The sequence below is a fragment of the Maniola hyperantus genome, chromosome 5, assembly GCF_902806685.2.
Source record: "Maniola hyperantus chromosome 5, iAphHyp1.2, whole genome shotgun sequence".
Taxonomy (NCBI): domain Eukaryota; kingdom Metazoa; phylum Arthropoda; class Insecta; order Lepidoptera; family Nymphalidae; genus Maniola; species Maniola hyperantus.
In genome coordinates this window covers 3,296,296-3,315,155 of record NC_048540.1, presented here as the reverse complement: position 1 = coordinate 3,315,155, position 18,860 = coordinate 3,296,296, and the positions used below count along the sequence as shown (strand labels likewise).

The following is an 18,860-nucleotide window of genomic DNA, read 5'->3' as shown; positions in this document are numbered from 1 at the left end:
GTAGATAGAATAATAGGTAGATTTAAGTACTGGTACTGTGTAACCGCGTATGAGATAGCGATAGCACGACGTAACGATGAATAACACGACAATTATTACCATTGTTTAGTAGTCAATATTTGTAGTAACCGATCAACAATATTTGTATTAAACGTTTTTTATCTGAAAACAAGTAAATAACTCATGAGAAATACAATTACGCCACGAATTCTCAAAGTTTGCTTTGCAACTTCTTGTATATTATATTCTTGAAAAAACCAGTTACACGTTAATTGACAAAAATACTGCGTCTCTGTTTATCACATTAGTAACTTTATCTGTGCTCTCTTTTTAGTGCGAATGAGAAAGCAAACGTTCCTGCATCTATCTCTATTACTCTCTCTACGGATTGACCAGACCATAGACATTTCAGTTTTTTTAAAGTGAAATGTACCACAGACTATAAATACATTTAAGTTTTGACCACAGGTAAGTATAAGTCCAGCAAATTGCTAATGCGTGTGGCCGCAAATTTAGTGACGTCAGCACTAGACTGAAGTTTCGAGCTGATGGTATATATATTTTTATTTCGGCTGACGTCAAAATGACGTCATTTCAATCTTAAAAAGACATGGTTCCAGCGCAATAGTAATTTGCGGGACTTATAACCCGTAAAATTTAAAATTAACGATTAATTGTAAAATCGTTAGTTTTGCATTTTGTATTTAAATTAACAAATCATAATCATAATCACACTTTTCAGACATTATCATAATCAACAGTTTCGGAATCTCCAAACTTAGGTCGGTAATACTAATAAATAACCCTGCAGCATCAAGATAAGGAGTGGGATCCAAAAAATATTTTAGTTTAGGACCAATGTAGGTACACGAATAAGAAAAAAAAAATGCAAATCGGTCCAAAATCCAGAAATCTTGGGGAAATCGGTGTAAGTAGTTACATACATAGAAAACCGGCCAAGTGCGAGTCAGGCTCGCGCAACGAGGGTTCCGTACTACAGTCGTATTTTTTCGACATTTTGTACGATAGGTAATTCAAAAACTATGATGCATAAAAATAAATAAAAATCTGTTTTAGAATGTACAGGTGCTTCACCTTTCATATTATGATACCCCCCAATTGTTATAGTTATCTTACTTCGAAAATTGAAATTACTAATTCATGGTTCATGACCACAATAATTTTTTTTTGAGTGATGTACCTAACCACAAATTCACGGTTTTCAGATTTTTCCCCGACTGTCTGCTATAAGACCTACCTTCCTGCCAAATTTCATGATTCTAGGTCAACAGGAAGTACCCTGTAGGTTTCTTGACAGACCGACAGACAGACAGAGACATAGATCCTATAAGGGTTCCGTTTTTCCTTTTGAGGTACGGAACCCTAAAAACCAGCCAAGTGCGGGCTAGATTCGCGCACCGAGGGTTCCGTACTACAGCCGTATTTTTTTGACATTTTGCACGATAAATATAAAACTACTACATGCGTGAAAATAAATAAAAACCTGTTTTGGAATCTACCTACCTACTTGGTAGGTACAAATTGTTTATTATTCTGTAACACACTATCATCACCTACAACCATGAATATTTTACAACTCTCACTGTACTGAATTATATAATTAGGAAATACAAACATAATATTATATTATTGTAATGGTATAGATTGGTAAGAACTAATAAAACACAAAAAAACCATACAAAAACTAAAATTGTGCCTATTGTTATCGTTTTTGTAGAAGCTACAATTTCAGCCGTTGCGATACTTGTTTACCGAAATCTGGATGTATAGTTGTAAATATCTCTATTACCTTAAGTTGCAAACGTTTTGGAATCTGTTGCAAACTTAACACGATATTTTCTATAAAACGAATTTTTTCATCGCCGACAAGTTCCTTTCTATATAATAAAGCAATTTGATCAAAATTGTCCGCTTTGTACTCTGTTATTTCGATCAATTCTGATTTATTTCTGTCCATGTATGGGACAGGTCCATGAAATGAATTAGGATAGTAGTTAGGAATGTCTTCTTCATTATCACCAACCGGCGGCGCACCATCTCTATTATATGTATATGTCTTGACTTGGAATGGACAATTCACAGGAATTTTATTAAAATTAGCTCCCAAGCGATATAATTGGGAATCCCGATAGGACAGTCGACGAGATTCATATATTTTATCTGCGCCTCCGTATATACCAGGTACTAAGTTAGACGGACAAAATGATAGCTGTTCTATTTCTGCATGAAAATTCTTAGCATTCCTATTGAGTACTAGTTTACCAACTTGGTGTAAGGGATATTTATCTAAAGAAATAACTCTTGTAACGTCAAATGCCAGGTCAGGTCCAATTTTCTTTAAGTCAGCTATGGTTAAAATCTGTACACTTAAAGTCCAACTTGGGAAGTTACCATTGCCAATTGCTCGAAACAAATCTCTTGTTAAAAAATCGGGATCCATATTATTAGCTTCTTCTGAACTTAAATTTTTAATTCCACAATCTGGCACGAAATGAAATCTGATAAAATACTTTTCCCCATTTTTATTTGCAACTTGATACGTATGAACTCCAAATCCAGGCATTTTTCGGTAACTAGCTGGTATGCCACGATCAGCGAATGTTAATAAAATTGAGTGAAGCATTTCAGGAAGGAAAGTTATTATATCCCAAAAGGTTTTAGGATCAAGAAGATTGGTGGCTGGATTTCTTCCTGCCGCATGCCTGATATTAGGAAAATTAATTGGATCTTTATAAAAGTAAGTAGGTATATTAAAACCAGGTATATCAAAATTTCCTTCTTCCGTATAAAACTTCACTGCAAAGCCTCGAATATCTCTAGTTAAATCAGAACTTCCTCGTTCGCCTCTTGACGATGAAAATCTTACTGCAACTGGTGTTCTCTTTCCTACCTTTTTTAAAAAGCTAGCTTTACAAATATGTGAAATGTCATGTGTTACTTCGAAGTAACCGAATGCTCCAGTGCCTTTTGCATGAACAACACGTTCAGGTATTCTTTCCCGACTAACATGAGTAATAGAGTTCATAAAGAAGTCATTATTAATTAGCTTGGTATTTAACGTGGTAGTTTCACAGAAGGGAACAGGTGCGCCTCCACTTGTAGTTAAAAGACCAACAGGGCCCTGAAAAGTTTAAGTAGACATGTAAATATTTATATTTTGAAGTACTAAATTAGGTACCTATTTTTTTGATGAAATACCGATAGTCCGGCATGCGTTGAAATGTTGGTCTAAGATGTGGTATTAGAAATAGTCATTTGTTACTTAATGATAATGGAGGATATACATTACATTGATACATCGCGATTGTAATCAATATAATTATAGGTAGCCGATGATGTTATTGTTAAACAATAAAAAAGTTAATTAAATTTTTCGATCAACTCCCCCGGTTAAGAAATTCGAGCGTCAGCTGAGAGAATATAATACCCCAAGGACCAAGGAGGGTCTTATTATTCTAACAAGAAAGCTAGAAAAGAGCTGATAATCTTCAAACGGGTGAACAGATTTTCTTGGATAAAGTACCTATAGCTAAGAACATTCTCGATCAAACCACATTTCAAACAAAAAAAAAACAAAATCAAAATCGGTTCATTCGTTTAGGAGCTACGATGCCACATACAGATACAGAGATACACATATACCTACACTTATAACACCCCTCTTTTTGGCTCGGGGGTTAAAAATAAAGATTGCCTACTTTTAGCTGTGCACTGTGGTTGCCTAATATAAACAGGCAAGTCTCATCTGTTATTAAATCGAATTATATATCAAACTAGCTTATGCTCGCGACTACACAAATTTCAAACTCCTATTTAACAGCCTTAGGGGTTGAATTTTCAAAAATTCTTTCTAAGCGGATGCCTACGTCATAATAGCTATCTGTATGCAAATTTCTGCTCGATCCGTCCAGTAGTTTGAGCTGTGCGTTGATAGATCAGTCAGTCAGTCCGTCAGTCAGTCACCTTTTCCTTGGATATATTTAGATGAAAGATTATTTTATTCCCAATCCAACTGTATTAGGTTGCCTTATCAGAAAAGAAAAAACAGAATTTACCTGCATCTTAAATCTAGGCAACCATGGATTCAAAAAACTTTTTGATATGCCAATCTACTCGCAACTTCGCTCAATATTTCTGATACTAATTGCTTAGGTGTGGAATGCCCTTCCAGCGTCCATGTTTTCTGCTACCTACTCATAACTTGAGGCAAGAGTGAATAGACAATCTTCTAGGCAAGCTCCAACCTATCATGATTGCCGTCAAGCGTAAGCCTTTATCGCAATGGAAAAGATCTTCATATACCTACCAAGAATAAGAGTGAATAGGCATCTTCTAGGCAAGCGCGTTCCATCTTGAAACCCCGGACGGTTCAAACCCCGCCCATTGCACTATTGTCGTACCTACTCCTAGCACAAGCCTGACGCCGCCTGACGCTTAGTCGGAGAGGAAAGGGGAATATTAGTCATTTAACATGGCTAATATTCTTTAAAAAAAAACATCTTAGGCTGCATCATTACTTGCCATCCAGGTCTGATTGCAGCCAAGCGCTAGTCTATAAATTAAAAAAAAAAGTTTTAGGATATTTCAACCTAGGGTCCGTACTCCGTAAGTCATGATAATTGTCAAGCAGCAGAAACCAAGAAGTTTAAGGATTAAAACTAAGAATGATATCACCTTCGTTCTTTCCTTGAAAAGTATAATTTGGTCCGTAGCTGGATCTCTTTGAACTTTTGGTTCCATAGCCTCCACTAAAGCGACTATCGATAATACACTTACAAACATTTTCACGCAATTAATTCGTTGAACGCATTCCATTTATTTTATATTTGTCTTTATCAAAAACAAAACGGTCAAGTGCGAGGAGGGAAAGCGCCATGAAAACGGTTCCGTATCCGTACCATTACATGTTTTCGCGAGAGAGTAGAAATAGCGAGCAAACGAGCAGGCGGGTCACCTGATGTTAAGTGATTACCGCCGCCCAGCAACATTTGCAGCACCAGAGGAACTGCCGATACGTTGCCGGCCTTTCAGGAATTTGTTGGTCCGCCCCTTGAATAACCCCATGTTGTAATCTAGTGCAGTGTTTCCCATTTGCCGAGTCGTGACCCGGTACCGGGCCATCAAAATAAAATCCCGGGTCACAACATTCCCGCATTGTTTTAAAAATATTACTATTTATAAATGTCTATTATTTCACCTAATGGAACCTAAAAGTGGGTCACGAAGAGGCAATGTAAAAATTACCGGGCCATGGCAAAACAATGTTCGGGAAACACTGATCTAGTGCCTCATCCATATTATATTATTATTATTTAAACCTATTAACCTAAATGTCGATTTTCACGACTCTAACTTCAAAAACGTAGGATTTCATACAACCGTCCACCCCCCATTTCACCCCCTTAGGGGGGGATGTTCTCAAAACCGTTTCTTAGCTGACACCTACATCCTAGAAGGAACCTACCTTCCAAATACCAAGTTTGTAGGCTTTATAGTTCCTGAGATTTCGTGATTAGTCAGTGAGTGAGTGGTATTTCTCTTTTATATATTTAGATAGAAGATTTTGCCAGCTGCAACTTTCTTGAAAAAAAACCCAACGCGTTAAAAATGTACTAACGAAGGTATAATTTATTATTATCAGGTCAATTCGAAGTAGGGCAATTACCCTACATTACGTTTTATGTACCACAATGATTGTGATAAAATATAAACATACCTACTACCAACATAAATATTATTATGACAGGACTACAAAAAGAAAATAAGCAGGCTAGAATATAAAATTGAAGTTTTAGAGCGAAACGCTCGTTTAACAAGCGTCGAAATAAGAAATATACCCTTAAAACAGAAAGAAACCAAGGATGCATTATCTCAAATTGCTCTTAACATTGGTGGTACTTTGAATGTACCGATGCAAACATTGGACATAAAGAATATTTTCAGAGTTAACACTAAATCCACTACAAAACCGATTATAGCCGACTTCACAACTGTTGCTATGAAGGATAAATTTATTAGCTGTTTTAAGAAATATAACCAACAAAACACAAAAGAAAAACTGAATACTACAAATATAAAAATTGATGGACCCTCGAAACGCATTTATATTTCCGAAAACTTGACAGAAACGACCCGTAAACTATTTTACCAAGCTCGTGAATTTGCTCGTAATAATACATTCACTTTTTGTTGGACATCTTTCGGTAAAGTTTACCTACGAAAATCTGAAGGTTCACCACAAATACTTGTAACTAGTGAACAAGATTTGGAAAAAATACTATCAAACAAATGACTAAATGAATTCAGTTTTTCCTTTGGTTATAGAAAAAAGTCATTAAAACTATATTTAACCATGTCTCTGTATGTTAACACTAATAACTTTCAGCTGCCTCAGTGTGCAACACACTTTAACCTCAATACACACGCAATACACACTCAAACATCGTACTCTGTGACATCGAATTACTGTACAGTACATTATTATATACCTATCTTTATTACTATACTGCAAAATTTAATACACACCTCATTCCTGCGCGCATTCTATATCAAAATAAACATTACTTATAAAATACCGATACTATCTATTTTTCCTGCAAGTCGAATGACTGGCAAGCGGACCTCGTTTACCCGCACACCTAATTATTTTACAAATACCGACCTGTTAATTATAAAAGATCACAATTACCTCTTTCCATTTAACAAACATAGATTCTAATAAAGTTTTACATGAAATAGATAACAGCTTAACACCTTTTTGTTCATATTGTGATGACCCCTCGAGCTGTGCTAGCCTATTAAAGTATTATAACCATAACATTACGAATTCATAGGCCATACTTTGTGTAAATATTAGAAGCATAAACTGTAACCTAGACCTATTCTTAGCATTTGTCAGTAGCATAAACCTAACTATATACTTGTTTTGACTGAATGTTGGACAAATGTTTATTTCGATCCGCCAACAATAAATAATTATAACTTATTTTTTACAAAAAATAGTATTAATCAAAATGATGGGATTGTCGTTTATGTTAGGCATAATCTTGAGGTAAGTGCTTATGAACCAACTATCTTAGACGGTAATTGTTTAGTGCTTGAAGTGAGTAACTTATATTCGATTATATGCACATACCGCCCTCCCTGTTTTTCAAATCCAACTAATTATATAAACTCTCTGGACAGAATTATTAACAATTTGAAATTGAAACACGAAATTATCCTAACAGGTGACGTGAACATAGATATCCTACCTAGTAATATAAAAGGTTTATCTTCCGAGTACTTAAACTTAATGGCTTCTTATGGTCTAGAACAAGGTATTAATCTACCGACTAGGATAAATACCTCCATAGACCACTTCATGGTTAAATCAACAGGGAGGTGGCAAACCCTAGTATTTGAGCAGTTGACTGACCACTCGCCTATACTTTTGTATATCTCAAACATCAAAATTCAGAAAAAGAGTCCTCAACATAACGTAGTCATCACGAACAAAAATGCTATTAGAGATTGCTTGTCGTCCCATTCCTGGGATGAGCTCTATTTACTATCTGAGGTGAACTCCATTGTAGAAAATTTTGTTACTAAGTTGCAAGAATTAATTAATAAAAATACAACAATTAAAAAAATGCCTAACAAAAAGCGACCTCTCAAACCCTGGATCACAGCAACTGTTGTTCAGTGCATACGAAAAAGAAATAAACTCTATAAGCAACAAAAACTTTCGCCAAATAATGTCGACCTAAAAACAAAATACATTAATTATAGAAATATATGTAATAGAATTATAAAATCATTAAAAAATAACTACTATAAAACAAAATTAGCATGCAGTAACGGTAATATCTCAAAAACTTGGAATGTTGTCAAGGAACTATGTTATAGTAACAACAAAAAGTCCGCAGGGCCCTTACTCAAAATTAAACCCTCATCTGTGGAATCCCTAAATGAAGTTAATAAATACTTTACATCTGTAGGAAACAATCTAGCAGATACGATCCTTAATAAAATTAAAAAGACACAGTCTGATTTAGCAAGGCTGTCAACCTAGCGGATTCGCCGCGTGACTCCTTCTCACTATACTTAACGGATTCCTCTGAAGTCAAAAACATAATATCGGGTCTCAAAAGCAAAAGTGCCCCAGGCTGGGACAGCATTACGGTCGACATAATAAAATTTTGTGCTGATTTAGTTACTGATCCCATAGTCTACATTATGTAATCAGAGCTTTATTACCGGTACTGTTCCTGATTTGTTTAAAAAAGCGATTGTAACTCCTATTTTTAAGACCGGTGACAAACAATTACCTACTAACTATATGCCCATTTCTCTCTTACCTGTTGTTGCAAAGATACTTGAAAAACTTGCTAATAAACGCCTTATATCGTACTTAGAAAGGAACCAAATACTATCTAATAACCAATTCGGATTTCGCGCCAAGAATTCTACGGAAGACGCTGTATTAAAATTATCTTCATTGATCACACGTCACCTAGATCGAAACAAAAAGGTTGTAGGAGTATTTCTAGACTTGCAAAAAGCTTTTGATACAGTTTCCATACCAATCTTATTGGCTCGTCTAGAGAACTGTGGAATAAGAGGATCAGCACAGAAATGGTTTTCTGACTATCTCTCTAAAAGAACCCAGCAAGTAAGAGTTGAAGGATGTTTAAGTCATACGTGCACATGCTCCTACGGAGTCCCTCAAGGCAGCACCTTAGGTCCTACACTTTTCTTAGCTTATATAAACGAACTTTGCAATATAAAAATCGAAAATGCTGATATCATAATGTTTGCCGACGATACAGTTCTCTTATTCCACGGCTCCTCATGGGATGAGGTTAATACACATGCAGAAATAGGCCTAAGTACAACAATTTCGTGGCTAGAACATAGCCTTCTATCTCTTAATATCAACAAAACCAAGTATCTTTGTTTCAGCAAAACTAAGAGTGGACGACCGCCACATAATTTTAGAATACGAGCGCACTGCTACCCGTGCAATCAAACTGATGGATCTACGTGTAACTGTGATTCCCTAACGCCAGCCATTAAAGTTAAATACCTTGGAGTTACAATTGATAATAATATGACTTGGGTTCCACACATAGCCAATACCAGTATGCGTATTAGAAGACTTATTTATATTTTTAAAACCCTACGCGCAGTATGTAATACGGATATGTTAATCAATCTTTATAAAACCCTTGGGGAATGTATCATCAAATGCTGCATCTGCGCCTGGGGTGGAGCTTCTAAAACGCATAATCTTGAGGTTGAGCGGGGTCAACGCGCCTTGCTCAAAGTTATTAAATTTTATCCTTTTATCTTTCCAACTACCAGATTATATAAAGAATGCGACGTACTCTCTGTGAGAAAACTTTTTATCTACCAGACTCTGCGTAGATATCATAGTAAAGCGGTTCCACTCCTGCCAGCGAGTACAAAGAGAGTTGACAGATGTCCTGTGCCCGCAGTCAGAAGTAGTTTAGCGCGTAGACATTACGACTTTCTTGCACCCTTCCTTTACAATCTACTAAAAAAAGGAACGTTGAAGGACATGACAAATAGAGACTTAAAAACCTTTGTCAAAACCTGGCTAAAAGAATACACTTATGAGAGTGTCGAGGAATTTTTCTTCTTAAGGGAATAACTTCTCGACTATTCTTGACTTTTACCTATTTAATTTGGTATTTAATCTATATAAATAATAATTAATTAAAATAGTTTCACGCGCACGCACGTACACACACGCACACACACACACACACACACTCACACACACACACACTCACACTCACACACTCACTCACACACACGCACACACACTGCATACACAAAAACATGCTCTTAGTATACGATATTTAAAACATGTAGGCGCGCTAGGCACGTACATCAGAAATAGGAAGGAGAATGACCGATAATTATTATTATTAATCCTCAGCCGACATCAGAACGTATCAGAACGTAGTAATTAACCACTAGGTACTTTAATCAATGATCTTTACAATTAGTTCTCAGCACTTTAAACAACCTATTGGATGAGTCGGGATTTACTTTCTTAAAATGAACCAGGCCGCATATGTGAACTAACGATATTCTTGTGTTATCAAATTACATGGACTATCCTCAATTATTATCATGGAAACTCTCACGTATAGCACAGGGAAACTATCAACGCAAGGTAACGAGGTAAACCTAACCTAACCCTACCTAGGTCGCCTCCAACCACCCCTCACAGCGACCCCTCACCTCACTCTAACCTAATCTCAACATCATCATCATCATCATCATCATCATAGCATCATCATAGCATCATCGCATCATGTGATTAGGGCACAATTGCTATTGCAACCTCTGAATCAAATCACTAGCCATTTCTTTATCTGATCATCTAAAGACAATCTACCACTGGTCCGGAATGCTACAGCCTACCGCGAGAAGAGCCAGCAAGAAACTCGCGTGGCGACTAGCTCAATCATCAATCTCAACTTCATGAACACTCTTAAAATAATCATTGCATTGACACTCACTATCTAAACCAGATCATATTATTGACTCCTCTTTACTAACTCGCAATATCACAATAGCTCTACCTTATCCACTCTATGCGCGTCTACATACCGAATGCCATAGCATCGTGCGCTACGGCGCCTCGAACACTATTCATCCAGGTATGCAATCGCCACACTATACCTACGCGAATCCCACTCAAGGGATCGCCAGCTCGTGCCCGGTTTCCTCGAAACCACCAGAATGCAAGCTATTCAATCTAATGGGAAACTCATTGTCTGATTACCCTACCTCTTGTGTAGGGTAGTGTCTACCCTACACAAGAGTCATCAATGATTCTTAACCAAACGGGTTATACGTTTCTAAACCGGGTACTATCAAAGTTAACTGCAAATTACTATCACACTAAACTATCACTTTAAACTAATTATTATCTCAACTGCCGGTATATCTCCAATTACACTCTAAATTACTAGCGTTTGCAGAAATAACCTTAACGGATGTCATTGTAATAATCTATCCACTGAGCCAACCGTTAACTCACAAATTACTCTAATATTCACCAATATAATTAATATTCCATATTCGTCTAACAACTACCCGAACATTATTAATAGTGCTCTGCAGACAAAGTCACCGGATAGCATTAAAGGTTAGAATTACTTTAAGGTTACGATTTAACACAAACATTCTACATTATCACAATCACAGAATTAAATATCACGATCATTATTATTCACGCTAAAAGCTACCTATCTCGAATTACCTAAGCTAATCTGAATTCTAATAAAAAGGCTAGAGTGAATTCTGACTCAGACAACCTACGCGTGTCTGTCAAAATCCAACTCTGCCGGCTAATCCAAGATGGCTTCTTTTCACAGAGTAAAGCTTCCTTCATGCAACGTTTCTTTTCACGGAATCTATGACAGTAAAACCTATTATAACATTTACACGCCTACAAACACAAAAAATATTAGCAATCATAAGTACCTACTTAGTTGTTTTTAATTTTTAAGTAGTTGTCAATGTGTTATATAAATAATATTAAGATTATGGGAAGACACTGCCTCCTGAAACACAGTTTACACTACCTCAGGAGGCAGGGCCTTACACTAAAGCTTGTTAAACTACATGTTTGTTAAGATATTAAAGATTTCATTTCATTTCATTTCATTTCATTATTTGCCATGTATCCTATAGTACGCGACAGGTCGAGATGGCAAATCGAGATACGAGGCGGGGATACGCCCCGCATACCCGCAAGTCACCCACGCTCGCCCGCATCGGGTTAGCGCGGTGGCTGTGGTTCAGATTCTGTGCGCATACTTAAAATTAAATGAATCTTATTTTCCTTAGTAATTCTGTCAACAATTCAACATATTATCTAATCAACAGAATTACTGGGAATAAACAAAGTTGAAGTGGCAATGGGCCAGGACACATAAGAAGCCTATCCTTCGATAAATAATTAATTTATAGAATTGGAAACCTTTACTTATCACGTAGATTAAGTATTAAGGTATGATTCCGAACCACGCTGCACGCAACAGTGCTGTCGCGGCACTATTGGTCCCCATACAATCTCTATAAGCTTATATGAGATTACATTCCGAGCTAGGCAGCAACGTTCCGCTACATTGCTGCGCGGCATTGCTGCCTAGCTCGGAATGTAATCTCATATAAGCTTATAGAGATTGTATGGGGACCAGTAGTGCCGCGACAGCACTGTTGCGGCAGCACTGCTGCGTGCAGCGTGGTTCGGAATCATACCTTTACATAGAAATGGAAATTGTCACCATCACGCGTGTGTTGTGACGCACGCCCTAATTATTTATCTTTTTGAATGATTTGAATGTTTTATTATGCTAAATTAGCTAATCATTGGGATGCTCAGTACCTATATAAGGGGCTGAGTTTTTACAAGATATCTGTACTATAAATTCAGTAACCATAATATCTAGAAACAGAATGTTTTTACTTTTGCTCTTAACCTCAGTGGCAGCGGTAGATAAAGATCTAGGAGACCCAGCTACTAATCAACTTTTGTATTTCAAGGAGAGAACACCGGTAAGGTTTTTTGATCCATACCTAAGAGGGGACTCTTAGGTATGGCTAGTAATTTGAAAAATGGGTATTTGAAGAAACTATCATCCCTCACCTCCAACCTGCCCCCGTAAAGTGCGAAAGGGACCACTGTAGCTCAAGCTGATTTTACCCTTACCTAAGTATTAAACATGGAGCAGAAACAAAGAGGAGATGTTGTATTAAGATTTCCCTATGAAATATCGAGTGACATTTTGCGGGGTGACGGGTTGTGGAACGCCGCCCACTTCTCAATTTTCCATCTGCGGGTTAGTAGCAAAACTACTCGCTTAGCGACCTAACATCGATATATTGATGTCACTACATAGTTCAGCTATCTCACACTAGATGTCAATAAGTGTAGAAACAATTTAATAATTACGTATAAAATTACTTACAAATGAAATGTGATACCATTCATAGCATCAGAACGTCTGTCTGAATAACTTTGACACGATAAAACACAACACTTCATCCTTTTGTTCTTAAAAACGCGAAAACACACCGATAATACGAGTCTCAATATATGTGAACCTGACGAACGCAGACAGCATACTAACTAAGGCCCCGCCCACAGTGATGACGTCAGGACCTAGTTGAAAATCACAGTGCACAGTTGCTTAGGCCAACTCCTCTTTGTTTCTGCTCTATGGTATTAAACGTTAATAATAATATTTTATTAAACTTTAAAGGTGTCTGGCACGGGGCTGCCACCACACCTACTAAGTGTTTGGAAATGCATGACGTGATTTCTGATAATATTCTGAAGAAAATATACAAAAACTAGCTTGTGCTCGCGACTTCGTCCGCGTGGACTACAAAACTTCAAACCCCTATGTCACCCCCTTAGGAGTTGAATTTTCAAAAATCCTCTCTTAGCGTATGCCTACATCATAATAGCTATCTGCATGCCAAATTTCAGCCTTATCCGTCCAGTAGTTTGAGCTGTGCGTTGATAGATCAGTCAGTCAGACACTCACCTTTTCCTTTTATATATATATATAGAAGACTAGCTTATGCTCGCGACTTCGTCCGCGTGGACTACAAAATTTCAAACCCCTATTTCACCCCCTTAGGAGTTGAATTTTCAAAAATGCTTTCTTAGCGGATGCCTACGTCATAATAGCTATCTGCATGCCGAATTTCAGCCCGATCCGTCCAGTAGTTTGAGCTGTGCGTTGATAGATCAGTCAGTCAGTCAGTCAGTCAGTCACCTTTTCCTTATATATATATATATATATATATATATATATAGATTACACTTTATACTTTGACGTAAGATTTTTTACACCTTTATTACCTGTTATCTCCCAAAGCCACCATTGGTTGGAAACAATACCTACACGGAGAAAATTTCAGCTTTTATAAAATAAGGAAGGTCTGGCACACGCTGGTTACTTAGTTTTTTATACTAATTAGTTTTCCCGCTACAGTTTTACTATAAGGATATTTATACCTACTTATAATAAAACTGTAAGTGGACGATTTCTGTATATTAAATATATTTTGAAAATTTTAATCGGAGGAAACATTACTATGAATATATAGACCCCAAAACAATATTTTTAAATTTTTGTCTGTCTGTCTGTGTGTACGCGCATCACGCGACAACTGCTGAACGGATGACGTCATTTTTAACGAACTGCATTCTCTCGGTAGTCGTGTAGTATAAGTCCCGCAAATTGCTAATGCGCGTGGCCGCCATTTTAGTGACGTCAGCACTAAACTGAAGTTTCGAGCTGATGGTGTATTTTTATTTCGGCTGACGTCAAAATGACGTCATTTCTATGTTACTGAGACATGGTTCCAGCGCAATAGCAATTTGCGGAACTGATAAGTAGGTAGATTCTAATTTCTAATAGGTACCTTGGTACCTATAACACATTGTCCTATGGAATAGATAGGCTCCCCGTGCAAAGCCGGGGCGGGTCAACTCGTATATATGGAAAGCCCAATTTTGTAAGAAGGTAGGTACTTAAATCGATTGAAACCAGCTAGGAATTCGATAGGTGACTTAGTTGGCATTCATTTACTTCGTTTACTTTTCAGGGTCCTGCAGCGTTGTTAACTACAAGCGCTGGCTCGTCTGTTCCATATTGTGAAGCTACTAGCACATTAAACACTCGGTTGATGAATAATGCATTCTTTATGGAATCTATTACACATAGTAATAGGGAAAGAATTCCTGAACGAAACGTTCACGCTAAGGGCGCTGGAGCATTCGGTTACTTTGAAGTAACACACGATATCTCACGCATTTGTAAAGCTGACTTTCTAAATCAAGTTGGAAAGAAGACGCCAGTTGCAGTCCGTTTTTCACTAACCACAGGAGACAGAGGAACTTCTGATTTAATTCGAGACTCGAGAGGGTTTTCCGTTAAGTTCTATACTAAAGATGGAAATTTTGATATAGTTGGACTAAACACACCAATAAATATATGTAGGGACCCACTTCAATTCCCCACGTTGACTCACGCGTCGAAAAGAAATCCAGCGACGAATATTTTTGATCCTAACGCATTCTGGGACATAATAACGTTGCTTCCTCAGGCGTTATTTATGTATTTATACATTTTTGCTGATCGTGGCATTCCAGCTAGCTACTGCAACATGCCCGGTTTTGGGATTCATACGTATCAAGTTGAAAATGAACGTGGGAACACACACTTTGTCAGATTTCATTTTATGCCTGATGCTGGCATTAAAAATATGTTTTCAGAGGAAGCCAGAAACATTAGTTCCTGGGATCCTGACTATTTAACTAGAAATTTATATAAATCAATTGCTTGTGGGGATTTTCCTTCGTGGACGGTGAGCGTACAGATCTTAACCGAGTCAGACGTGAAAAAAGCTGGACCTGAGGCATTTGATGTTACAAGAGTCATTTCTTTAAAAAAACATCCCTTACATCAAGTTGGTAAGATGGTATTGAATAGAAATGCAAAAAATTATTTTGCAGAAATGGAACAGTTGGCATTTAATCCGGCTAATACAGTATGTGGTATACTTGGGGCGCCTGATAAAATATATGAATCACGTCGATTTGCCTATATGGATGCCCAGTTATATCGCTTGGGGGCCAATTTTAATAATATTCCTGTTAATTGTCCATTTCAAGTCAAGACTTTTACATATAACAGAGATGGTGCGCCGCCGGTTAGGGATAATGAAGAAGACATTCCTAACTACTATCCTAATTCATTTAATGGACCTGTTCCCTCTATGACAAAGCCATGCCCAGGATTAATTGATATAACAGAAACCAAGGGAGACAATTTAGATCAAGCGAAAGAGTTATACGCCAGTGAAATGAAAGCTGACGAACGATCTCGATTGGTTGAAAATTTGGTGTATTCGTTGCGACCAGTTTGTGAATTTATCCAAAAAAGAGCGATAAAAGCATTTAGAAATATTCATCCAGATTTAGGTAATCGCGTCGCACTAGGACTAGGATTGAATAGTAAATGGACGTAAGTACTTAGTTGTTGTTATCTGATCTGATCAAAAAATATAATAATTATTGTTGGAACTGGCTGTAAACTAAATTGTTAATATTTAAATATATTTTTATTTTTTTCTAAAATCCTTTGTTTTAGGTTCGATGACTTATACTACTACTTCAAATATATTACTACTTCAATACTTCAAATATATTATACTTATAAATATATTATATTATTGATACTTCAAATATATTATATCTCAAAGGACGTCCAAGTTTTTCTTTTTACTGATATTTTTCCTATAAATTCAAAATATCCCAACAATTATATTATTATGACTCGAGTTGGTACAAAGATCTTCAATATTATATTCAATATAATTGCTATAGAAGGTGTAATTAAGTCAAACTCAAATTAATTTAATTTAATTTTAATTTAAAATAACTTTATTGTTAATAGAAGTAATAATAAAAAGTTAAAGTAGGTAGTAATTTTCTGAATACTCAAATTATTTAAGTATTCAGAAAAGTTAACATGTTACGCTTATTGATGGACAAAATTGTTAATTTGTAAGATGATATAGTGGTGACTGGTGATAATTAAAACTAAAGCTACGAGTGTTCCAATGTTATGTTCCAATGTTATTATGTTGTTAATATATTAATAATAATAAAAAATATATTTATTTAAGAAAAAATATTTACAGGTTATAACAAATTCAGGTATAATCATAAACACGAAGCTTGAGTTTTTCCGTATACCAAAGCCGTCAATATTAGGCATCTACACGTAACACATTTATCTAATTAAAGGCTAAATAACAATTACTATAAACTAACAACACTGAACCAAATGTAGGATATTTTAAAACTTATATTTAGTAGGTAAAAACGCAATTTTAAAATTATAAATGAATGTAGGTAGGCAAGTAAAAAGTTCGTTACCGCACAGCGGAGTACCTAGTTAGGGTGTGGTTATCGTGCGACGAGCGTAAGACGCTCACTACTGCTACCATAGATAACACACTATATACCAGACTACTCATATCCCGATTGCCCTCTCGACCTGTCGTGTACTACAGTGGCGTTAGCCATTAAGTTTATAGCGGTTTATCGTAATCTCGTCCTTAATAAAGCAGACTGGAGAGATTAACCCAGCAGCGTCGGTAATTAGGTACTTTGCGTATCAATGCTGATATATTTTGTAATTTTGCAACCTTATTTAAATGGAACGATAACTTATTTTTAGTACTTCATTTGTACGATTCGTTCTAAACCATAGTTTAATTCCTTAAATTAATTAACGTTATTCCCGTGATACTCGCATAACATTGAATTAAATATTATAAAGTAATTTTGCTAAAATTGTTGTTTCTTTATGCTCAAAATGATTGTTTTTATTTTATACATGATAGTATTAGTAATGGCGATGGAAAATGATGATCAAAGGGATCCGTTCGCGGATCAAATTGTAATTTTCAAGGACAAGACTGTGGTAAGTTTTTTTAATTAGGATAAGTTGGTAAAAAACAACCAGCCAAGTGCGAGTCAGGCTCGCGCAACGAGGGTTCCGTACTACAGTCGTATTTTTTCGACATTTTGCACGATAATTAAAAAACTATGATGCATAAAAATAAATAAAAATCTGTTTTAGAATGTACAGGTAAAGACCTTTCATATGATACCCCACTTGATATAGTCACTCACTTCGAAAGTTGAAAATACTAATTATTAGTTCATGACCACAAATTAATTTTTTTTGTGTGATCTAACCCTAAATTCACGGTTTTCAGATTTTTCTCCAAATGTCAGCTATAAGATCTACCTACCTGCCAAATTTCTTGATTCTAGGTCAACGGGAAGTACCCTGTAGGTTTCTTGACAGACAGACGGACAGGCGCACCTCTAACTTTTTGGAGTTACGTACATTTTAAGCACTTAAATATCACTTGCTTTAACTCTGAAGGAAAGCATCGTGCGGAAACCTGCATGCCTGAGAGTTCTCCATAAAGTTCTCAAAGATAATTAATATGTGAAGTCTGCCAATCCGCACTCGCCCAGCGTGCTGGAATATGGCCAAACGCTTCTCATTCAGCGAGGAGATCCTAGCGCAGTAGTGAGCCGGCGATGGATTGATGATGATGATGATGATATCAAATTATTGTTAGTGGTATGTGGTTTATACATATATCACACACCAGCTTTACTCACGTGTTTTGTCGACGTTAGCCCGACTTGTTTCGAACCCATCCGGGGTCCTTTTTCACAGGGACTTAGTTCGCACACGCGTCGTAGTTGAGACTAGTCGAGCTCACGTCGACTAAACGCGTGAGTAAAGCTGGTGTGTAATATATGTATAATGGAAATCACTCACGATAGTTTAAACGCTAAAAAAGGTATGTGGTTTCACTAGACTAAAATCGAAATCTGGTTACCCCGACTCTACACAGTCTTGTCTGTCCTGTTCCGAGAGCTTTTTAGGGTTCCGTAGCCAAATGGCAAAAAACGGAACCCTTATTGATTCGTCATGTCTGTCTGTCTGGATGTATGTCACAGCCACTTTTTTCCGAAACTATAAGAGCTATTAGTACTGTTGAAACTTGGTAAGTAGATGTATTCTGTGAACCGCATTAAGATTTCGACACAAAAATAGAAAAAAAAACAATTGATTTCGGGCTTCCCCATACTTAGAACTGAAACTCAAATTTTTAAAAAATGGATACGTCTTCAAAAATGATATTGAGGTTTCTAATATCATTTTTTTCTAAACTGAATGCGCGAGAGACACTTCCAAAGTGGT

At 36.6% G+C, this 18,860-nt stretch overlaps 1 protein-coding gene, 1 long non-coding RNA gene and 1 pseudogene across 2 annotated transcripts in view; 1 reads left to right on the top strand and 2 right to left on the bottom strand.

The window, feature by feature from the left end:
• The window catches only part of LOC138402369 (uncharacterized), a 352,933-nt gene that overhangs the window by 37,560 nt on the left and 296,513 nt on the right, over positions 1–18,860 (bottom strand). The window lies entirely within an intron of this gene.
• On the bottom strand, positions 1,558–5,657 carry LOC117982494 (catalase pseudogene; annotated as a pseudogene).
• LOC117982493 (catalase-like) lies at positions 12,505–16,092 on the top strand. Its single transcript, XM_034968848.1, has 2 exons — positions 12,505–12,603; positions 14,668–16,092. Exons 1-2 carry the CDS (start codon positions 12,505–12,507, stop codon positions 16,090–16,092), a joined length of 1,524 nt encoding a protein of 507 aa, XP_034824739.1.